Raw genomic sequence first — 24,701 nt, forward strand, 5'->3', positions numbered from 1 at the left:
ACACACACACACACACACACACACACACACACACACACACAGAGACACACACACACATATACACATCCCTTCACAAACAAACACACACACGTCCTCTCTCCCTTCTTCAGTCAGTCCCCCACACACACACACACACACACACACACACACACACACACACACACACACACACACACACACACACACACACACACACACACACACACACACACACACACACTCACCATATTCAGTCTGAGCCTTGCTGGTGCCTCCTCCTCCTCCTCCTCCTGCGCCTCCTCTCCTCTCCCAGTCCCCAAGTGGCTTTAGGAAGTTACTATCCTCTGTGTTACCAACTCCTCCTTTCCCTCCCCCTCGTCCTACTCCTTCCCCCCTGTAGGGCGGCTGCTGCTCCCTAGCCTGCTCCTCGGGCCTGCGGGGGGTCGAGACCGAGGAGGAGGTGGAGGAGGTTTGCCACCAGTTCCTCCAGTTAGGAGCAGCCCATCCTGGTTTGTTCTCTTTCTTCAGGCCTTTCTCAGGCTCTGCTGCCTCAAGACCGTCCACCACCTCTATGGTCACCTGGAGGAGAGAGAGAGAGAGAGGAGCAGGGTCAAAGGTCAGAGTCTGTCTGGAGAAACAACTGTCCGTTATGTATTTGAGTTGTACTTCATGAATGTCTGCATTGTTTCCTTCTAATAGTACATTCTAGACATTTCTGACACAAAATACCAGTTGCTCTGATCACCTCTGAGCAGTCCCACTGAGTCCGTCTGGGTAGCAGCAGTCAAATGTGATGTGTTCCTGACTCCCTCCCCCTCCTTCCCTTCCTACCTCCTGTGCCTCCCAGAAGAGAGGGGCAAACCTCCACCCCAATACTAATCCCCAACTACCCCCTCACCCACCTCAATCCTCTCCACCTAAATAGTGAGTGTAAAGGGTCTTCTCAGCCTTCTCCAGAACATGAAGGGTCTTCTCAGCCTTCTCCAGAACATGAAGGGTCTTCTCAGCCTTCTCCAGAACATGAAGGGTCTTCTCAGCCTTCTCCAGAACATGAAGGGTCTTCTCAGCCTTCTCCAGAACATGAAGGGTCTTCTCAGCCTTCTCCAGAACATGAAGGGTCTGCTCTACCTTCTCCAGAACATGAAGGGTCTTCTCAGCCTTCTCCAGAACATGAAGGGTCTTCTCAGCCTTCTCCAGAACATGAAGGGTCTGCTCTACCTTCTCCAGAACATGAAGGGTCTTCTCAGCCTTCTCCAGAACATGAAGGGTCTTCTCAGCCTTCTCCAGAACATGAAGGGTCTTCTCAGCCTTCTCCAGAACATGAAGGGTCTGCTCTACCTTCTCCAGAACATGAAGGGTCTTCTCAGCCTTCTCCAGAACATGAAGGGTCTTCTCAGCCTTCTCCAGAACATGAAGGGTCTTCTCAGCCTTCTCCAGAACATGAAGGGTCTTCTCAGCCTTCTCCAGAACATGAAGGGTCTTCTCAGCCTTCTCCAGAACATGAAGGGTCTTCTCAGCCTTCTCCAGAACATGAAGGGTCTGCTCTACCTTCTCCAGAACATGAAGGGTCTTCTCAGCCTTCTCCAGAACATGAAGGGTCTGCTCTACCTTCTCCAGAACATGAAGGGTCTTCTCAGCCTTCTCCAGAACATGAAGGGTCTTCTCAGCCTTCTCCAGAACATGAAGGGTCTTCTCAGCCTTCTCCAGAACATGAAGGGTCTTCTCAGCCTTCTCCAGAACATGAAGGGTCTGCTCTACCTTCTCCAGAACATGAAGGGTCTGCTCTACCTTCTCCAGAACATGAATCTTAGGATCAAAGAGGTCCCCCCATACTCTCCTCCTCATCTCACAGACCCCTCACTCATTGGTTCAATCGCTCCCTCTTCCCAGACATGCTCCCTCTCTTTCTGCATCTTGAGATACCTATACCCTGTACTCCCTGTCTCCTCGTCTCCTCCTATACCCTGTACTCCCTCTGTCTTATTGATGACTCTTCTCCTCGTCTCCTCCTATACCCTGTACTCCCTGTCTCCTCGTCTCCTCCTATACCCTGTACTCCCTGTCTCCTCCTCTTCTCCTCGTCTCCTCTTCTCCTCGTCTCCTCCTATACCCTGTACTCCCTGTCTCCTCGTCTCCTCCTATACCCTGTACTCCCTGTCTCCTCGTCTCCTCCTATACCCTGTACTCCCTGTCTCCTCGTCTCCTCCTATACCCTGTACTCCCTGTCTCCTCGTCTCCTCCTATACCCTGTACTCCCTGTCTCCTCGTCTCCTCCTATACCCTGTACTCCCTGTCTCCCTGTCTCCCTCGTCTCCTCCTATACCCTGTACTCCCTGTCTCCCTGTCTCCTCGTCTCCTCCTATACCCTGTACTCCCTGTCTCCTCGTCTCCTCCTATACCCTGTACTCCCTGTCTCCTGTACTCCTCGTCTCCTCCTATACACTGTACTCCCTGTCTCCTCGTCTCCTCCTATACCCTGTACTCCCTGTCTCCTCGTCTCCTCCTATACCCTGTACTCCCTGTCTCCTCGTCTCCTCCTATACCCTGTACTCCCTGTCTCCTCGTCTCCTCCTATACCCTGTACTCCCTGTCTCCCTGTCTCCTCGTCTCCTCCTATACCCTGTACTCCCTGTCTCCTGTACTCCTCGTCTCCTCCTATACCCTGTACTCCCTGTCTCCTCGTCTCCTCCTATACCCTGTACTCCCTGTCTCCTGTACTCCTCGTCTCCTCCTATACCCTGTACTCCCTGTCTCCTCGTCTCCTCCTATACCCTGTACTCCCTGTCTCCTCGTCTCCTCCTATACCCTGTACTCCCTGTCTCCCTGTCTCCTCGTCTCCTCCTATACCCTGTACTCCCTGTCTCCTCGTCTCCTCCTATACCCTGTACTCCCTGTCTCCTCGTCTCCTCCTATACCCTGTACTCCCTGTCTCCTGTCCTCCTCGTCTCCTCCTATACCCTGTACTCCCTGTCTCCTCGTCTCCTCCTATACCCTGTACTCCCTGTCTCCTGTACTCCTCGTCTCCTCCTATACCCTGTACTCCCTGTCTCCTCGTCTCCTCCTATACCCTGTACTCCCTGTCTCCTCGTCTCCTCCTATACCCTGTACTCCCTGTCTCCTGTACTCCTCGTCTCCTCCTATACCCTGTACTCCCTGTCTCCTCGTCTCCTCCTATACCCTGTACTCCCTGTCTCCTGTACTCCTCGTCTCCTCCTATACCCTGTACTCCCTGTCTCCTCGTCTCCTCCTATACCCTGTACTCCCTGTCTCCTGTACTCCTCGTCTCCTCCTATACACTGTACTCCCTGTCTCCTCGTCTCCTGTGCCTAATGCGCCTCTGGAATCTAAGTACTTTAGATGTATCACACTATATCGCTATTGGATTAGCTGACTCTCCCTCGGCCGGTGAAATGGCCTCTCCCTGTGAAGGCCTCTCTCCTAGGCTCTTCTTCGCTAGCTAACTTAGCCGTCAATCGCCACGACTCTGCTCTCTTTACTCTATATCAGCTGGCTTTACATCTGCTGTGTTAGACCAGTTGGTGTTGTTTTCTGGCGTACTACTTAGCCATGTCGACCGTGTGTCACGCCCTGATCTGTTTCACCTGTCCTCGTTATTGTCTCCAGCCCCTCAAGGTGTCGCTTATTTTCCCCCAGTGTATTTATCCCTGTGTTTCCTGTCTCTCTGTACCAGTGTATTTATCCCTGTGTTTCCTGTCTCTCTGTACCAGTGTATTTATCCCTGTGTTTCCTGTCTCTCTGTGCCAGTGTATTTATCCCTGTGTTTCCTGTCTCTCTGTGCCAGTGTATTTATCCCTGTGTTTCCTGTCTCTCTGTACCAATGTATTTATCCCTGTGCTTCCTGTCTCTCTGTGCCAGTGTATTTATCCCTGTGTTTCCTGTCTCTCTGTACCAGTGTATTTATCCCTGTGTTTCCTGTCTCTCTGTGCCAGTGTATTTATCCCTGTGCTTCCTGTCTCTCTGTACCAGTGTATTTATCCCTGTGTTTCCTGTCTCTCTGTCCCAGTGTATTTATCTCTGTGTTTCATGTCTCTCTGTACCAGTGTATTTATCCCTGTGTTTCCTGTCCTTCTGTACCAGTGTGTTTATCCCTGTGTTTCCTGTCTCTCTGTCCCAGTGTATTTATCCCTGTGTTTCCTGTCTCTCTGTACCAGTGTAGTTATCCCTGTGTTTCCTGTCTCTCTGTACCAGTGTATTTATCCCTGTGTTTCCTGTCTCTCTGTCCCAGTGTATTTATCCCTGTGTTTCCTGTCTCTCTGCCCCAGTGTATTTATCCCTGTGTTTCCTGTCTCTCTGTACCAGTGTATTTATCCCTGTGTTTCCTGTCTCTCTGTCCCAGTGTATTTATCCCTGTGTTTCCTGTCTCTCTGTACCAGTGTATTTATCCCTGTGTTTCCTGTCTCTCTGTCCCATTGTATTTATCCCTGTGTTTCCTGTCCCCCTGTACCAGTGTATTTATCCCTGTGTTTCCTGTCTCTCTGTACCAGTGTATTTATCCCTGTGTTTCCTGTCTCTCTGTACCAGTGTATTTATCCCTGTGTTTCCTGTCTCTCTGTACCAGTGTATTTATCCCTGTGTTTCCTGTCTCTCTGTCCCAGTGTATTTATCCCTGTGTTTCATGTCTCTCTGTACCAGTGTATTTATCCCTGTGTTTCCTGTCTCTCTGTACCAGTGTGTTAATCCCTGTGTTTCCTGTCTCTCTGTCCCAGTGTATTTATCCCTGTGTTTCCTGTCTCTCTGTCCCAGTGTATTTATCCCTGTTTCCTGTCTCTCTGTACCAGTGTATTATCCCTGTGTTTCCTGTCTCTCTGTCCCAGTGTATTTATCCCTGTGTTTCCTGTCTCTCTGTCCCAGTGTATTTATCCCTGTGTTTCCTGTCTCTCTGTACCAGTGTATTTATCCCTGTGTTTCCTGTCTCTCTGTCCCAGTGTATTTATCCCTGTGTTTCCTGTCTCTCTGTCCCAGTGTATTTATCCCTGTGTTTCCTGTCTCCCTGTACCAGTGTATTTATCCCTGTGTTTCCTGTCTCTCTGTGCCAGTGTATTTATCCCTGTGTTTCCTGTCTCTCTGTACCAGTGTATTTATCCCTGTGTTTCCTGTCTCTCTGTACCAGTGTATTTATCCCTGTGTTTCCTGTCTCTCTGTACCAGTGTATTTATCCCTGTGTTTCCTGTCTCTCTGTCCCAGTGTATTTATCCCTGTGTTTCCTGTCTCTCTGTCCCAGTGTATTTATCCCTGTGTTTCATGTCTCTCTGTACCAGTGTATTTATCCCTGTGTTTCCTGTCTCTCTGTACCAGTGTGTTTATCCCTGTGTTTCCTGTCTCTCTGTCCCAGTGTATTTATCCCTGTGTTTCCTGTCTCTCTGTACCAGTGTATTTATCCCTGTTTCCTGTCTCTCTGTACCAGTGTATTATCCCTGTGTTTCCTGTCTCTCTGTCCCAGTGTATTTATCCCTGTGTTTCCTGTCTCTCTGTCCCATTGTATTTATCCCTGTGTTTCCTGTCCCCCTGTACCAGTGTATTTATCCCTGTGTTTCCTGTCTCTCTGTACCAGTGTATTTATCCCTGTGTTTCCTGTCTCTCTGTACCAGTGTATTTATCCCTGTGTTTCCTGTCTCTCTGTACCAGTGTATTTATCCCTGTGTTTCCTGTCTCTCTGTCCCAGTGTATTTATCCCTGTGTTTCATGTCTCTCTGTACCAGTGTATTTATCCCTGTGTTTCCTGTCTCTCTGTACCAGTGTGTTAATCCCTGTGTTTCCTGTCTCTCTGTCCCAGTGTATTTATCCCTGTGTTTCCTGTCTCTCTGTCCCAGTGTATTTATCCCTGTGTTTCCTGTCTCTCTGTACCAGTGTATTTATCCCTGTTTCCTGTCTCTCTGTACCAGTGTATTATCCCTGTGTTTCCTGTCTCTCTGTCCCAGTGTATTTATCCCTGTGTTTCCTGTCTCTCTGTCCCAGTGTATTTATCCCTGTGTTTCCTGTCTCTCTGTACCAGTGTATTTATCCCTGTGTTTCCTGTCTCTCTGTACCAGTGTATTTATCCCTGTGTTTCCTGTCTCTCTGTCCCAGTGTATTTATCCCTGTGTTTCCTGTCTCTCTGTACCAGTGTATTTATCCCTGTGTTTCCTGTCTCTCTGTCCCAGTGTATTTATCCCTGTGTTTCATGTCTCTCTGTACCAGTGTATTTATCCCTGTGTTTCCTGTCTCTCTGTACCAGTGTGTTAATCCCTGTGTTTCCTGTCTCTCTGTCCCAGTGTATTTATCCCTGTGTTTCCTGTCTCTCTGTACCAGTGTATTTATCCCTGTTTCCTGTCTCTCTGTACCAGTGTATTATCCCTGTGTTTCCTGTCTCTCTGTCCCAGTGTATTTATCCCTGTGTTTCCTGTCTCTCTGTCCCAGTGTATTTATCCCTGTGTTTCCTGTCTCTCTGTACCAGTGTATTTATCCCTGTGTTTCCTGTCTCTCTGTACCAGTGTATTTATCCCTGTGTTTCCTGTCTCTCTGTGCCAGTTCGTCTTGTATGTTCCAAGTCAACCAGCGTTTTTTCTTGTTCTCCTGCTTTTGCTATTTCTACTTTTTCCTAGTCCTCCCAGTTTTGACCCTTGCCTGTTCTGGACTCTGTACCCGCCTGCCTTACCATTCTGCCTACCTTGACCTCGAGCCTGTCTGCCACTCTGTACCTCCTGGACTCTGAACTGGTTATGACCTTTTGCCTGTCCACGACCATTCTCTTGTCCCTTTGGATTTATTAAACATCTAAGACTCCAACCATCTGCCTCCTCTGTCTGCAGTTGGGTCTCTTGTGTCATGATACCGTGGTGGTTGACTCATTTTTATTTATTTATTTATTTATTTTATTTGACCTTTATTTAACCAGATAGGCTAGTTGAGAACAAGTTCTCATTTACAACTGCGACCTGGCCAAGATAAAGCATAGATAAAGCGTTACTAACTAGGCTAGTAAGATGATTAGCTAGCTAGCAGGCTAAAATAACCAACTTTAGCTGGACTAACGTTAGCAGGCTAGTTGTAACAATACATTCATAAAGTATTTGTTTGTGAGTTGGTTGAATTTTTTTATTGAAACCAGTAGTCATGAGTGCAAACAATTTGGTTTCATTTGTAGTGCTGAGCAATTAACAGAAATGTCTGTCATTTTGTCTGTCATTTTAAACAACTAATTTCTGTCATTTTTTTGTTTTTTAAACAACTAATTGACAGACGTTGGTTCAATGATTTGAATTCCATTTTTTGGGGGGTTGTTTTCTGCAATGCACAGTTTCTCTAGACATAAATCAGATCTAACCCGAACTTTGCGATATAGCAGGGAGTTGTAGTTTCCAACAGGCCACTATTCTACATAGTTCAGCTCATTAAACGGGGTAATTAACTACAATGACCATAATCCAATCCTCATCTACATGTCCGGTCTGTGTTTCTTTTTACGCCCGCTACAGAAGAGACAAAAATGCTCGATTGTGAGGGGGATGTAGAGAGCAGCTGTTGCTTTGCGAGGTATCTCTATCCTGAAAATACCTGATCTTAGTGATTTTAATAGTTGGTATTGAGCCGTCATTAAGTGATGCCTTATTTACTTTGAAGAACTAGTAAAGTAGTGATTGTTGTCAGACAGCAGCTCTATAGAGATGAGATGATGACTTGGAATTAAATAATAAAGTCTTCAAAAAGGCCTGAAACAAATGTAATAAACAGCTGAAATATGTTATTAAAGTAACGTGAATAAATTATGGTTAATAAGTGATCAGCACTAATGGAGAGTCACTACCATCATGGGACTTTTATTCATTGTTTTATTCATAGTGCAATTTAATGTCTAAAAAAAATATATATATATTGAAAAAACTAATTTGAAAACAGTGGTTACTTTTTAACAATCGAATCGAAACAGAACCGACTTCAAAAAGCACTAATTGCTCAGCAATTAATTTGAAGTTGAACAGTGGAAGGATACACCTCAGCACTATTAATTTGAAGTTGAACAGTGGAAGGATACACCTCAGCACTATTAATTTGAAGTTGAACAGTTGAAGGATACACCTCAGCACTATTAATTTGAAGTTGAACAGTGGAAGGATACACCTCAGCACTATTAATTTGAAGTTGAACAGTGGAAGGATACACCTCAGCACTATTAATTTGAAGTTGAACAGTTGAAGGATACACCTCAGCACTATTAATTTGAAGTTGAACAGTGGAAGGATACACCTCAGCACTATTAATTTGAAGTTGAACAGTTGAAGGATACACCTGAGGCAATAGGCTGGTATCTCCATATTACATCCCACTTCGGCATTCCGGTTTTATGGAAGAAATATATACATATTTTTTTATACAAATGCAAATCCATATGGTTACGTATATATGCTACCTACCCTTTAAGAAGAGGAAGGGAGGACAATGGATGGGGGAGAGAAGAGAGAGAGAGAGAGAGGTGGGGAGAAGGAAAAGACAGAGAGAGTAGTGAATAAGAGAGAGAGTGGGAGAGAGAGAGAGAGAACGAGAGAGATACAGAGGGAGAGCTACAGAGGGAGGGAGGGAGGGAGGGAGGGAGGGAGAGAGGGAGAGAGGGAGAGAGGGAGAGAGAGAGAGAGAGAGAGAGAGAGAGAGAGAGAGAGAGAGAGAGAGAGAGAGAGAGAGAGAGAGAGAGAGAGAGAGAGAGAGAGAGAGAGAGAGAGAGAGAGAGAGAGAGAGAGAGAGAGAGAGAGAGAGAGAGAGAGAGAGAGAGAGAGAGAGAGAGAGAGGGTAGTGATGTGCACCAGGGTATTCTGCCTCTTCCTGTTTGCTCTTCCTGCTCTGTGTGCTTGGGCAGCCATGTGGTCTCACACACACACACACACACACACACACACACACACACACACACACACACACACACACACACACACACACACACACACACACACACACACACACACACACACACACACACACACACACACACACACACACACACACACACACACACACACACACACACACACACACACACACACACACACACACACACACACACACACACACACACACACACACACACACACACACACACACACACACACACACACACACACACACACACACACACACACACACACACACACACACACACACACACACACACACACACACACACACACACACACACACACACACACACACACACACACACACACACACACACACACACACACACACACACACACACACACACACACACACACACACACACACACACACACACACACACACACACACACACACACACACACACACACACACACACACACACACACACACACACACACACACACACACACACACACACACACACACACACACACACACACACACACACACACACACACACACACACACACACACACACACACACACACACACACACACACACACACACACACACCTGTGTCTTAGTGTTACCTGTATGTTGGGGTTCTGTCTGTTTATATCAGCCTTGGAGAGGTCAGGGAAGTTGTGGAGGTCCAGGAGGAAGGCCCCAGGCCCGTCTCTCTGCAGGCTGCCTCCGGTTGCCTGACTCTGGGCCCAAGGGAGGGCAGCAGGCCGCTGGGCTGACCGGTGCTCTGGTCCTCTCCGCTCCCCTGGGCCCTGGTGGGCTGATGAACTGCTCTCTTCTCTGACATTATTCTAGAAGACGGGGAGGGAGAGGGGGAGAGAGAGAGAGAGAGGGAACAAGAGGGAGAGAGAGAGGGAGACAGGGGAGAGAGAGAGAAAGAGGGGGGAGAGAGAGAGGAAGAGAGAGAGAGGGAGAGAGATATTCCTTTAGATTACTTGATCAAATGGATGTATATTTCCTTCATGCTGAGTGACCCAAAACAGAGAAGGATCTAATCTACGATATATACATATACTATCTGAAAATGCTTATCATGCTACGAAGAAAAAACACACAAGTCACAGCCAGTCAACTACAAGTCATCTGGACAAAGTTCAGTTCAACTACGTGAATTACCTGAAATCAGACAAATCAAGTGTACCTGAACTATTTCTTTAGTTTGTTCTCATTTACAACTGCGACCTGGCCAAGATAAACCAAAAGCAGTGCGATACAAACAACAACAGAGTTACACATGGAATAAACAAAACATACAGTCAATAATACAGTAGAAACATCTATATACAGTGTGTGTGGGTGGCAGGTAGCCTAGTGGTTAGAGCGTTGGACTTGTAACCGAAAGGTTGCTAGATCGAATCCCGAGCTGACAAGTTAAAAATCTGTAATTCTGCACTCTGAACAAGGCAGTTAACCCACTGTTCCCCTGAACAGTCCAAACCAGCTGTCCCAGTCCAAACCACCTGACCCAGACTTACACTAGAGGGCAGAGGGTTCAACCAGTCCAAACCAGCTGTCCCAGTCCAAACCAGCTGTCCCAGTCTCACACTAGAAAGCAGAGGGTTCAACCAGTCCAAACCAGCTGTCCCAGTCCAAACCAGCTGACCCAGTCCAAACCAGCTGACCCAGTCTCACAGTAGAAAGCAGAGGGTTCAACCAGTCCAAACCAGCTGTCCCAGTCCAAACCAGCTGTCCCAGTCTCACACTAGAAAGCAGAGGGTTCAACCAGTCCAAACCAGCTGTCCTAGTCCAAACCAGCTGTCCCAGTCCAAACCAGCTGTCCCAGTCTCACACTAGAGAGCAGAGGGTTCAACCAGTCCAAACCAGCTGTCCCAGTCCAAACCAGCTGTCCCAGACTCACACTAGAGGGCAGAGGGTTCAACCAGTCCAAACCAGCTGTCCCAGTCTCACACTAGCGAGCAGATGGTTCAACCAGTCCAAACCAGCTGTCCCAGTCCAAACCAGCTGACCCAGTCTCACACTAGAGAGCAGAGGGTTCAACCAGTCCAAACCAGCTGTCCCAGTCCAAACCAGCTGACCCAGTCTCACACTAGAGGGCAGAGGGTTCAACCAGTCCAAACCAGCTGACCCAGTCCAAACCAGCTGACCCAGTCTCACACTAGAGAGCAGAGGGTTCAACTGGTCCAAACCAGCTGTCCCAGTCCAAACCAGCTGTCCCAGTCCAAACCAGCTGACCCAGTCTCACACTAGAGGGCAGAGGGTTCAACCAGTCTAAACCAGCTGTCCCAGTCCAAACCAGCTGTCCCAGACTTATACTAGAGGGCAGAGGGTTCAACCGGTCCAAACCAGCTGTCCCAGTCCAAACCAGCTGTCCCAGTCCAAACCAGCTGACCCAGTCTCACACTAGCAGGGCAGCAGGGTTCGAACCAGTCTAAACCAGCTGTCCCAGTCCAAACCAGCTGTCCCAGACTTATACTAGAGGGCAGAGGGTTCAACCGGTCCAAACCAGCTGTCCCAGTCCAAACCAGCTGTCCCAGTCCAAACCAGCTGACCCAGTCTCACACTAGAGAGCAGAGGGTTCAACCAGTCCAAACCAGCTGTCCCAGTCCAAACCAGCTGTCCCAGTCCAAACCTGGTACCACACCAGACATAACATTACATCCTGGTACCCCACCAGACATAACATTATATCCTGGTACCACACCAGACATAACATTATATCCTGGTACCCCACCAGACATAACATTATATCCTGGTACCACACCAGACATAACATTATATCCTGGTACCAAACCAGACATAACATTATATCCTGGTACCAAACCAGACATAACATTATATCCTGGTACCCCACCAGACATAACATTATATCCTGGTACCCCACCAGACATAACATTATATCCTGGTACCAAACCAGACATAACATTATATCCTGGTACCCCACCAGACATAACATTATATCCTGGTACCCCACCAGACATAACATTATATCCTGGTACCACACCAGACATAACATTATATCCTGGTACCCCACCAGACATAACATTATATCCTGGTACCACACCAGACATAACATTACATCCTGGTACCAAACCAGACATAACATTATATCCTGGTACCACACCAGACATAACATTATATCCTGGTACCAAACCAGACATAACATTATATCCTGGTACCAAACCAGACATAACATTATATCCTGGTACCCCACCAGACATAACATTATATCCTGGTACCCCACCAGACATAACATTATATCCTGGTACCACACCAGACATAACATTACATCCTGGTACCAAACCAGACATAACATTATATCCTGGTACCCCACCAGACATAACATTATATCCTGGTACCCCACCAGACATAACATTATATCCTGGTACCACACCAGACATAACATTACATCCTGGTACCACACCAGACATGAGCAAACATTGCAACAATTTTGCCATAAAGGAAGTTGCTCAGAACTCTGGGACAATATGGGCTCTGTAGGGGCCCTAAAGGAAGTTGCTCAGCACTCTGGGACAATATGGGCTCTGTAGGGGCCCTAAAGGAAGTTGCTCAGCACTCTGGGACAATATGGGCTCTGTAGGGGCCCTAAAGGAAGTTGCTCAGCACTCTGGGACAATATGGGCTCTGTAGGGGCCCTAAAGGAAGTTGCTCAGCACTCTGGGTGCATTACAAACGCCGACTACATGCGGGTAATTCAGCAGCCTGGACATAGGCATAGAACGAGAGAAGGGCATCAAACTCTGGTCCTCACAGTGACACTTTCACTAGACATACTGGGCAACCTTACCCATGCAGGATGATCTCTGTGTATCACTTGTCGTGCTACACATTATTACACGGGTGCTATTTCTCCGTGTAGTTTAATAAAGGGCTTTCAGACAAGACAAGTGAAGGGAGAAAAAAAAAAAACAGACCCTCCCTATAATCAAAGGAAGGACATGAACTCTACCCAAAGCTCCTCTATCTCAATCAAAACACAGAATGTCATCGTTTTGATCACCAAATCGCACAAACAAAGTCATTAAAATGCAAAAGATGGAAATGCGGCTATTGAAACATTTAGAAAATGAGAAGAACGACGTAAATCTGCCACCGCAAAGAGCCTTTAAGACCAGGATTGGCTGGGAGCTAAACAGGATATGGTAAGGGATCATTTCAGCACTGCAGGACACACAGACACACACAGCCCTGGCCCCAGCCACTGTCCAACCCTCCATATGAACATCACAGGAACCTCTGTGGTTGTTTCAGGGTGGTCTAAGATCAGATGGCCATGTGATAACCTTCTCTTCCTGGCCCTCAGAAGTCCCTGTTTGTAATTGAACTCCTGAGAGAGTAAAGAAGGGCTCTTCTGGACAGGCACACTCATTTCATCCTACAGATATCTGGAGAAACAGGAGAAAGTCTCCAACAGATATCTGGAGAAACAGGAAAAGGTATCCTACAGATATCTAGAGAAACAGGAAAAGGTATCCTACAGATATCTAGAGAAACAGGAAAACGTCTCCTACAGATATCTGGAGAAACAGGAAAAGGTATCCTACAGATATCTGGAGAAACAGGAAAAGGTATCCTACAGATATCTGGAGAAACAGGAAAAGGTATCCTACAGATATCTAGAGAAACAGGAAACAGTCTCCTACAGATATCTAGAGAAACAGGAAACAGTCTCCTACAGATATCTAGAGAAACAGGAAAAGGTATCCTACAGATATCTAGAGAAACAGGAAAAGGTATCCTACAGATATCTAGAGAAACAGGAAAAGGTATCCTACAGATATCTAAAGAAACAGGAAAACGTCTCCTACAGATATCTAGAGAAACAGGAAACAGTCTCCTACAGATATCTGGAGAAACAGGAAAAGGTATCCTACAGATATCTGGAGAAACAGGAAAAGGTATCCTACAGATATCTAGAGAAACAGGAAAAGGTATCCTACAGATATCTGGAGAAACAGGAAAACGTCTCCTACAGATATCTGGAGAAACAGGAAACAGTCTCCTACAGATATCTAGAGAAACAGAAAAAGGTATCCTACAGATATCTGGAGAAACAGGAAAAGGTATCCTACAGATATCTGGAGAAACAGGAAAAGGTATCCTACAGATATCTAGAGAAACAGGAAAAGGTATCCTACAGATATCTGGAGAAACAGGAAAACGTCTCCTACAGATATCTGGAGAAACAGGAAACAGTCTCCTACAGATATCTAGAGAAACAGGAAAAGGTATCCTACAGATATCTAGAGAAACAGGAAAAGGTATCCTACAGATATCTGGAGAAACAGGAAAACGTCTCCTACAGATATCTGGAGAAACAGGAAACAGTATCCTACAGATATCTAGAGAAACAGAAAAAGGTATCCTACAGATATCTGGAGAAACAGGAAAAGGTATCCTACAGATATCTGGAGAAACAGGAAAAGGTATCCTACAGATATCTAGAGAAACAGGAAAAGGTATCCTACAGATATATACCTTCAAATGACTTTGTGGGGAACGATGATGCAGCCTATCTATGGGCCGATCCAGTTATCCCTGTGTAGACCTAAGTCCAGTGTTTACAAGCCTTACAGACCCATTCTTCATGCTAGGTCTTCCCCTCCTTTCCTCACCACCAAGGAAGTGTTTTTATTTGAAGATCAAAACTATGTATCAGGTAATCTGGGGCCTCCTAGGATTTCTGTTACCCTCCCCTCTCCTCACACCCTGAAAACCCATGACTGAAACTCCACACACACAGCAGTCCTATTTTTACCCCCTTTTTCCTGCTTCCTCCTTTTTTTCACTTTGCCAGGAGATGAGGAAGAGGAGGCAGAGAAGATGAGTAGATGAGGAGGAAGAGAAGAGGAGAAGACGGGGACGAGAAAAGGGGATGAGGAGGAAGAGGAGAAGGAGGATGTTTTCAATGGGTAAACACTCAGGGAGCAGTCCCCCCCCCCCCCCCCCCCCCGGGGAGAGGGACAGGAAATGAAGGCAGGGTACACTGGGCCCAGATGCTGCTGCTCAACCAGCCAGCCCCCTTCGTAATTCCTTTCTGTCTCATCTCTCAAACTTGGAAAACTGTATATTTTGTTAGAAAATATTTGACTTTAATCAATTTAAAAGCTACAATATGTAACTTTTTGGACAACCTGACCCAAATGCACATAGAAATGTGTGTTATAGATCTGTCATTCTCATTGACAGCCAGTCTGAGAAGAGGTAGATCTGTTCTATGTGTGCTATTTCTATGCTTCCCGTTCATACATTTTGTTTTTGAATCTTGTACTTTTCAGTTTTGTACATCAGCTTCAAACAGTTGAAAATACAATATTTGTGTTTATGGAAAGTACAGTATATTTCACAGCGGTTTAGATGGTACAATGATTCTCTACACTATAGTTACTTGTTTTGTCACATGAACTGAAATTAGGCAAACTATTAGATTAAAATTTTAGCAACCAGGAAATGGAGAGGCATTTCTGCATAGTGCCTCTTTAATAAAAGGAGAACATCTTCATTTGCAGATTGTAAATCGCTTGACTATTACGGTGTGGAGATCAACTGGGAATAAATGCATACCCCGATTCCAATGTCAACTCATACAACGTGAATAGCTTGTATTTGCCTAAATAAGCTGTTAATGTGTTATTGTTCCTCGGTGGAAGGCTCATCTTCCTGTGAGTCGGTTGGTGAGGATATTGTTCTCCTGTCACCACACTTCCTGTGCGCCAGCGGCTGGGTCTAAAAAGGGTCTATTCTCCGTTCCACAGGCGTTCTCTACAGGTGCACACAGCCCCATCCTGTCCATTTGTGTCTCGGTGAATGGGCTCTTTAAATATGACACCTTCCCATGAAAATAACCCCCTGGACAAGGCGGGCGGGGGGAGATGACATCATCGTCTTCAGTGGTAGACCAGTCAACCAGATCTGTACATCACTGCCAGAGCAGAGCAAGTCTTTCACAAAACCCATTATATTCTAACAACAGAACTCAGGTTCACTATGCAGCAAAGTTTTATGCGGACTGGTGCAATGTTAAACTCACTGTTCGGCAGAGTGGTGGCTGACTCATTTTCTATGAGAAATCTTTTTAAAAAATCATGAATATCTATCTTCTAGAGTATTTTAAATAGTGGGCCAGTTTTCCAGACTCAGATTAAGCTTCTAAACTAAAAAAAAAACATGTTAATTGGAGATCCTACATTAAAAGTGCCTCTTATTCCAGGACTAGGCTTAATCTGAGTCCGGGAAACTGGCCCTTTATGTTTAGTAGAATTCATACATCAATGTTGCACGGTGTTAGGTGTCATCTCTAGCCAGGTTAGGGCTGATATTTGGGGATTCAACCGGTCCAAACCAGCTGACCCAGTTTGACACTAGCCGTGTCCCAGGTCTGTTCATGGCCCAACCTCTATGACCATCTTTAGGGGTGATATTTGGGGTGATATCTGGGGGTGATATTTAGGGGTGGTATGTGGGGGTGATATTTAGGGGTGGTATTTAGGGGTGATCTTTAGGGGTGGTATTTTGGGGTGATATTTAGGGGTGATATCTGGGGGTGATATTTAGGGGTGGTATTTAGGGGTGGTATTTGGGGGTGATATCTGGGGGTGTTATTTTGGGGTGATATTTGGGGGTGATATTTAGGGGGTGGTATTTTGGGGTGATATTTAGGGGTGATATCTGGGGGTGATATTTAGGGGTGGTATTTTGGGGTGATATTTAGGGGTGATATCTGGGGGTGATATTTGTGGGTGATATTTAGGGGTGGTATTTGGGGGTGATATTTGGGGTGATATTTGTTCTTTAACTGGCCCAAGTGGCCCTCTTCTCTCTTGGAATGGCTTCCCTTGGCTTCCGTTCTCCACTCTTGCTCTTGTGCGTAGTGTTGGAACAGTCATACACTATTCCAGGTCTGTTCCAACATTCTGCAGTGCGACACACACTCTGTAAATTCCTGGGATATTTCCTATTCCTGCGGCTCTGCAGAATATGCTGCAGCTAGCCAATCAAATCACAAAGACAAGACTACTATTCCTGAATCTATTTGATTTGTTGATGTATTTACCGCAGGTTGTTTTAATCTATTATAAACGTGATGAGCAGCAGAACATTCACGGACTGTGGGTACATCAAAGCCTAGCTCCTCCAAGTGTCAAGTTGTATTAGTCGTATGTACGGTACACATGGTACACATCGTCCAACTAAATGCTTACCTGCAGATTCCTTCTCGACAATGCGACGACAATAAGAAACAATAAAAGATAAGAATATGAACAGGAAGTAAATGGCATTAGAATAGAATAAACATTTTAGCATAAGTATAATACAGGAAGGCACAATTATAGTCCAATATTTGGATAGGACCCGGGGCGGCATGCAGAATTTCTTTACCGCCTTAGGAAGTATGATCCCTTACCATATCCTGTTTAGCTCCCAGCCAACCCTGGCCTTAGGAAGTAGAGGCGCTGTTGTTCCCTCTTGACCAGAGTGGTGGTGTTGTTGGTCCATGTCAAGTCCTCTGTGATGTGGACGCCAAGGAACTTAATACTGCTGACTCTCTCTTACTGCAGTCCCGTTGATGTGGATCGGGGCATGTTCCCTCCTCTGCTTCCCGAAGTCAACAATCAACAATCAACTCCTTTGTTTTGCCGACGTTGAGGGAGAGGTGTGTGAATAGTGATGGAAATGGCATCTTCCGTAGGAAAATTGGATCAGCCTCGGACAGTGAAAGCACCGCGTCGTCCGGAACAACGAGAGTCCACCTGGATGACTTGGTATTGTCTGCCTTGAAGCAAGCATAGAATGTGTTAAGCTCATCTGGGAGGGAGGCTTCTGTGCGCAATGCACAGCTGGATTAGCGTAACGCACAGCTGGATTTGCGTTTGTAGTCTGTGATAGTCTGTAGTCCTTGCCACGTGCTGCGAGCCTGAGTTGTCGAACATCAATTGAAGTTTGAGTCTGTATTGTCTTTTTGCATCCTTAATGGTTTTGCAGAGCTCGTACTTGCTTGCCTTGTATGCTTTGCGCGCCACCAAGTTTGTATGCTTTGCGTGCCACCAAGTCATCAGAGTTTGTTCTGTTGACATTGAATGCTGCAGTACGGGCTCTCAGCAATGTATGGATATCTCCGTTCATCCAGGGTTTTTGGTTGGGATAAGTCCGGATTGCTATTGTGGGTACAACATCATCAACACATTTCCTAATGAAGCCTGTGACTGACTATGTATTTTCCTCAATGCTGATGGATGAGTCCTGGGTGGATGAATCTTTGAACATATTCTAATCACTATTCTCTAAACAGTCCTGCAGCATTGAGTCTGCCTACTCTGTCCAGCGCCTCACTATTCTCTGTGTTGGTGGCTCCCTCTAGAGTTGCTGCTTGTAGGCGGGGTGTAGGAACAGAGAGACGTGATCTAATTGGCCGAATTGGGGGTGGGGTATGGCTTTGCATCATGGATGTTTGTGTGTACATGGTAAAGCACACTGGATCCTCCTGTGGGGGAGGATACATGTTGGTGATATTTTGGGAAATATTGTTTTAGACAGGCTTGGTTAAAGTCACCCGTGACAATAAAGACTGCTTCTGGGTGAGAGGATTCTTGCTGGATAATGAGCTTTTACAGTTCGCTGAGTGCTGCCTTGGTGTTTGCTTGTGGCGGTATGTACACAGCTGTGATAATAACACATGTGAATTCCCTCGGCATGTAGTGGGGTTGGCATTTTAGCATCAGAAACTCCGGGTCGGGTGAACAGGAGCTCGCAATGTTTTCAAATTCGATACACCAGGATTCATCTATGGAGAAAAATACCCCCCCCCCCCCCCGACTCTTACCAGAAGCCACCGTTCGATCTATTCGGAATATGGAGAAGCCATGTGGTTGAATAGCAGGGTCGAGTTTATTGTCTGTAAGCCACGTCTCAGTAAAAACAAAAACACAGCGTTCCCTGATGTGCCACGTGTGATGTTCTGTTCATCTCCATATTTTACACCATTAATTCTTTCCACTTACTTCTCACTTATTTTCACACCGAAGGTGTCCCTTTAGAAAGAACACAGTTCTTAGCTCGCCCCTAACCCACCAACCACCAGGCATAAATCAGTCCTGGATTCAAACATGATTTGAAATCCTTTGAAGTGCCAGGTGGGTGGGGTTTTGGGGACTATTGAATCCATTGCAACAGGTCAGGTCAATAAAGCACAGCTAAAGTATTTGAAATGATTTCAAGTAGCATTAAACCCATGTCTGGCACGAATCCCCATTTATCATGCTTGTTGTGTAGCAGGGCAGTGAGTGACAAGGGTATTTCAGTGGCATGCTATAAATACATCAAACAGAGCTGAGGGAGGGAGGGAGGGAGAGAGGAGGGGGGAGGCTGCTTAATGTAACAGCATCCCTCAGAACCGCCCTGTTGAATCTAGACCCCTCTTAACCCGGAGGTTGGATTCTGGCCTGCATCCCAAATAGCATCCTATTCCATTGGCTGCTACAGATGTCTAACCCTCGGTCCTGTCCTGTCCTCTACTGAAGAGTTAAACCCTCTGTCCTGTCCTGTTCTCTACTGAAGAGTTAAACCCTCTGTCCTGTCCTGTCCTCTACTGAAGAGTTAAACCCTCTGTCCTGTCCTGTCCTCTACTGAAGAGTTAAACCCTCTGTCCTGTCCTGTCCTCTACTGAAGAGTTAAACCCTCTGTCCTGTCCTGTCCTCTACTGAAGAGTTAAACCCTCTGTCCTGTCCTGTCCTCTACTGAAGAGTTAAACCCTCTGTCCTGTCCTGTCCTCTACTGAAGAGTTAAACCCTCGGTCCTGTCCTGTCCTCTACTGAAGAGTTAAACCCTCTGTCCTGTCCTGTCCTCTACTGAAGAGTTAAACCCTCGGTCCTGTCCTCTACTGAAGAGTTAAACCCTCGGTCCTGTCCTGTCCTCTACTGAAGAGTTAAACCCTCGGTCCTGTCCTGTCCTCTACTGAAGAGTTAAACCCTCTGTCCTGTCCTGTCCTCTACTGAAGAGTTAAACCCTCTGTCCTGTCCTCTACTGAAGAGTTAAACCCTCGGTCCTGTCCTGTCCTCTACTGAAGAGTTAAACCCTCGGTCCTGTCCTGTCCTCTACTGAAGAGTTAAACCCTCTGTCCTGTCCTGTTCTCTACTGAAGAGTTAAACCCTCTGTCCTGTCCTGTCCTCTACTGAAGAGTTAAACCCTCTGTCCTGTCCTCTACTGAGGAGTTAAACCCTCGGTCCTGTCCTGTCCTCTACTGAAGAGTTAAACCCTCGGTCCTGTCCTGTCCTCTACTGAAGAGTTAAACCCTCTGTCCTGTCCTGTTCTCTACTGAAGAGTTAAACCCTCGGTCCTGTCCTGTCCTCTACTGAAGAGTTAAACCCTCTGTCCTGTCCTGTTCTCTACTGAAGAGTTAAACCCTCGGTCCTGTCCTGTCCTCTACTGAAGAGTTAAACCCTCTGTCCTGTCCTGTCCTCTACTGAAGAGTTAAACCCTCTGTCCTGTCCTGTCCTCTACTGAAGAGTTAAACCCTCTGTCCTGTCCTCTACTGAAGAGTTAAACCCTCGGTCCTGTCCTGTCCTCTACTGAAGAGTTAAACCCTCGGTCCTGTCCTGTCCTCTACTGAAGAGTTAAACCCTCTGTCCTGTCTTGTCCTCTACTGAAGAGTTAAACCCTCTGTCCTGTCCTGTCCTCTACTGAAGAGTTAAACCCTCTGTCCTGTCCTGTCCTCTACTGAAGAGTTAAACCCTCTGTCCTGTCCTCTACTGAAGAGTTAAACCCTCTGTCCTGTCCTGTCCTCTACTGAAGAGTTAAACCCTCTGTCCTGTCCTGTCCTCTACTGAAGAGTTAAACCCTCTGTCCTGTCCTCTACTGAAGAGTTAAACCCTCTGTCCTGTCCTCTACTGAAGAGTTAAACCCTCGGTCCTGTCCTGTCCTCTACTGAAGAGTTAAACCCTCGGTCCTGTCCTGTCCTCTACTGAAGAGTTAAATCCTCTGTCCTGTCCTGTCCTCTACTGTGGCTCTTTTAGATGTTCTGCTAAAACCACAGAATTAGAATGACTGATTTTAGAATTAGAATGGATGTAATTCTAGAACAGGGGGATATCAGTTCAAGCGATTCTGGTGGTGGTGAGTCCTACCGGCAGCAGGTAGCCTAGTGGTTAGAGTGTTGGGCCAGTAACCAAAAGGTTGCTAGATCGAATCCCTGAGCTGACAAGGTAAAAATCTGTTGTTCTGCCCCTGAACAAGGCAGTTAACCCACTGTTCCAATGCCGTCATTGTAAATAATAATTTGTTCTTAACTGACCTGCCTGGGGCCTGTTGCACAAAAGTAGAATTAAGACATCCGGGATAAATGACTCAGCTGAGCTCAATGAAGCCAAAACATGTGCGTCCAGGCTTAATTGGTTGCACAAAGACCAAGCCAGGATGAGCAGACACGGATTCATTAAGCCAGGTGAAACCAATCCTGGATAGGTGCGCGCTCACGGCTCACTCAAATAGACCCCGCCACAGATCACAGATTAACTGATTTACCATGGCAACTAGAGCCGCGTACTTTTCCCCGTCGGAAGCACAAATCCTCATGGAGGCATACGAGGAGGTAAAAGATATAATTAAGAAGAAAGGCAACACCGCCACAGTGATAAAGCAAAGAGAAAAAGCGTGGCAAAGTATTGCAGACCGCCTGAATGCGTAAGTAGTGCACAATTACACACTCACCGCTCCGCTGAAACATCACAATTACAATTCAAATATTTAATTCACATCTCCAAAAATGCAGTTGTACTGTAATTATGAAACGGTTAAATTTTTAATTGAAATGCACTGCAGATATGAGTGAAATTGTGTAAAGTAACTCCATCACACTGTATAAAGCTATGATACATTTTTTGATATTTTTACTGAAAACAAGACAAAAATACCAAGTAATTTTTTGCAGTGTGACTCCATTAAATGTGTGTGTGTGTGTGTGTGTGTGTGTGTGTGTGTGTAGATTAAACATGAACGGGCCAAAACGGACATGGCAGCAGGTCAAAATCAAATACAAGAACATTCTGCAGAATGGTATGGTCCCTGACTAATATTTAACAAAGCACAAGCATATATTGTACCCAGAAGGTGCCTGCTCACACATTGTCTGTACTGTTTTAGCAGTGAAAAAGAATACCCACAGACAAGGCACGGGTGGTGGGTCACCAAAGGCTGACCTTACCCCAGCAGAGGACATGGCCTTGGAGCTAAATAAAGGCAGGCCCGTCTTAGAGGGGATCCCTGGGGGGAAAGAGACGAGCATAGGTTCCTCCCAAGATGCCACCCGCTTCATTCAAGGTATGTCCTTCCATCTCTACATGGGATACAACCACATTCATATTGAATCAATTTGGACTGTCTGACTTTGGTTTACCTATTGCCTTGCAGTGTCTGGCAGCACTGTGTTCCTGTTAGAGCCACCAGCACAAGCACCAGACGATGCTGATCCAGTGAGTACTCCATCAAAGGCATACTGTAGGCCTGGCATGTCTTGTCTACTAGCTTCAATATGAATCCGATTAAATGTGATAGGGTGAAGGCCCCAGTGCAGCAGCAACAGCACATGATGGAGACGATGATGAGGAGGAGACCATCTCTCTGGATTCCAGAAGGCATGAGGTATCATGTTAAGACTGTGAAAGTACTATTTACTCTACAATGGTGAGGAGTCCTCATCAAAATCAAAAAATCTAATTTCTTTTACAGGACCCAGATGCTATACAGTGGGAAAACCAGCCTGGCAACATAGTGCGTATTAATAAAAGGACACCACATCCTGCCAAATTCCAGCTGCGCTAATTGTATTGTGTTCACAGAGCTCACAAGCTATCAGAAAGTTGTATGGCAACCACCTCCGGCGCCAAATAGAACTGGCAGACATAGACATTCAGTACAAGAAGAAAAAGATGGAAAATCTTGCACTGGAGTCCGAAATAAAAAAGAGGACAATTAGGAAACTGGACCTTGAAATAAAAAAACTTGAGAGGGAGGTGAGATATGCCTTCAATGTACACTGTATGCTAACTGTAACACAAATGTATTAATCATTATTTTTCTTTCCTCCCCCAGCTCCAAGAAGATGACACAGCTCAAAATAAAAATTAGGTATATTCTCGTAAAGTCAAGTGAGCCATGACATATGAGCTCTTATTGTGAGCACACAGGACGGTGGCATCTTTCTAAGGTTTTTTTTATTTTCCCAGCAATCAGTACAACCAAGTCATCGTTATAAGGCATCGCCCTCTTTTGCCCACCCCCCCAGCACCAGGTGTGGCCACTAGCCTATATGAAGGCCCAAAATTGTGTGTTCCTTTCTGCTCTGACAATGGCATGCCCATTCGTGCGAGATGTGGTGGATGAAGAAGCACTTGTGCTGAGGAGAGCCTTCAGGCGAGAAAGGGTCTTCAGGGACCGGTTGGACCCACTGGCCTTCCCTGATGACCATCTATATGAAAGATACAGGTTTTCTGCAGATGGCATCAGGTATCTATGCAGACTACTGGGTCCCAGGATTAAGCACCGCACTGCACGGAGCCATGCACTGAGTGTGGAGCAAATGGTTTGTGTGGCCTTGCGCTTTTTTGCTAGTGGAGCCTTCCTGTACTCAGTGGGGGATGCAGAACAGCTGAACAAGGCCACAATTTGCCGCACAATAAGGAGTGTGTGTCTGGCTATCAAAGCATTAGCAGATGTCTTCATCTCCTTCCCTGGCCACAGAAGACTCTGTGACATCAAAGAGGAGTTCTATAGGATTGCAGGTAAGAGGATCTACAAATTACAGGACAACTGTTAACACATAGTAGGATACTCATTACTTTGTGTGACAGGTTTCCCCAATGTCATTGGTGCAGTGGACTGCACACACATAAGGATAAAAGCCCCCTCAGGTGCCCATGAGGCCGATTTTGTGAATAGGAAATCCTTTCACAGCATTAATGTTCAGGTGAACATAACTTTTTGATATTGTCCATTGACGAACACTCTGCATTGCCAGTGATGTGCATTGATTGGTGTAATATTCCTCATCTTATGATTTCAGATGGTCTGCAATGCTGACTGTGTGATCAGCAATGTTGTGGCAAAATGGCCTGGCTCAGTCCATGACTCCAGAATCTTTCGGGCCTCTGAAATCTATCAGTGCCTATCACAAGGTAAGCCACACAACCCCTATTTATAACCATCATGGCTGTGTCAAGAATATCACTGTGTTTATGAGGTAGTAATGATGAGATTTTGTGTTGACAGGTGAATTCTCTGGTGTGTTGCTGGGAGACAGGGGTATGGCTGCCAGCCTTTTCTCCTGACACCTTTCACAGACCCCCAGGAAGCACAGCAGGCCTACAACCATGCCCATGCCAGGACCAGGGCCAGAGTTGAAATGACCTTTGGCCTCCTGAAGGCACGCTTTCACTGCCTTCACAAATTAAGGGTCAGCCCTGTTAGGGCATGTGATATTACTGTGGCTTGTGCTGTCCTCCACAATGTGGCCTGCCTGAGGAAGGAGAGGGCCCCCAGAGTGCCACCAGCCATGGACTGGGACAATCCGGCAATCTTCCCTGATGACGACAGTGGTCGGCTGCTGAGGGACCAATATGTGTTGAATTGTTTTAGTTAGTATGTGTGCTTTAAATTTTGGTTAAATATGTCCTGCGGTGGCAGAGGAATTTGGGTTTTTTTGGGTTCGTTTTTTGACGAATTTGGCCTCTTATGATGTTTGTGCGGTATACTGTGTGTAATACAAGGCTGCAGGGAGGCTACTGCATCCATTCATTTGTCTGTTCAGTTGATGTGTATGGATTTGTCCTGCATTTATTTTAGT

At 46.2% G+C, this 24,701-nt stretch overlaps 1 protein-coding gene across 1 annotated transcript in view; it reads right to left on the reverse strand.

Moving 5' to 3' along the window:
* ism1 (isthmin 1) overlaps nt 1-24,701 on the reverse strand; it is a 59,071-nt gene that overhangs the window by 15,129 nt on the left and 19,241 nt on the right. The window contains exons 3-4 of the mRNA XM_071391329.1: nt 9,457-9,681; nt 225-558 (exon numbers count right to left, since the gene is read on the reverse strand). Coding sequence (XP_071247430.1) covers nt 225-558; nt 9,457-9,681 — 559 coding nt within the window. The remainder of the gene's footprint in view (nt 1-224; nt 559-9,456; nt 9,682-24,701) is intronic.

The sequence above is a fragment of the Salvelinus alpinus genome, chromosome 3 (assembly GCF_045679555.1).
Source record: "Salvelinus alpinus chromosome 3, SLU_Salpinus.1, whole genome shotgun sequence".
NCBI lineage: Eukaryota > Metazoa > Chordata > Actinopteri > Salmoniformes > Salmonidae > Salvelinus > Salvelinus alpinus.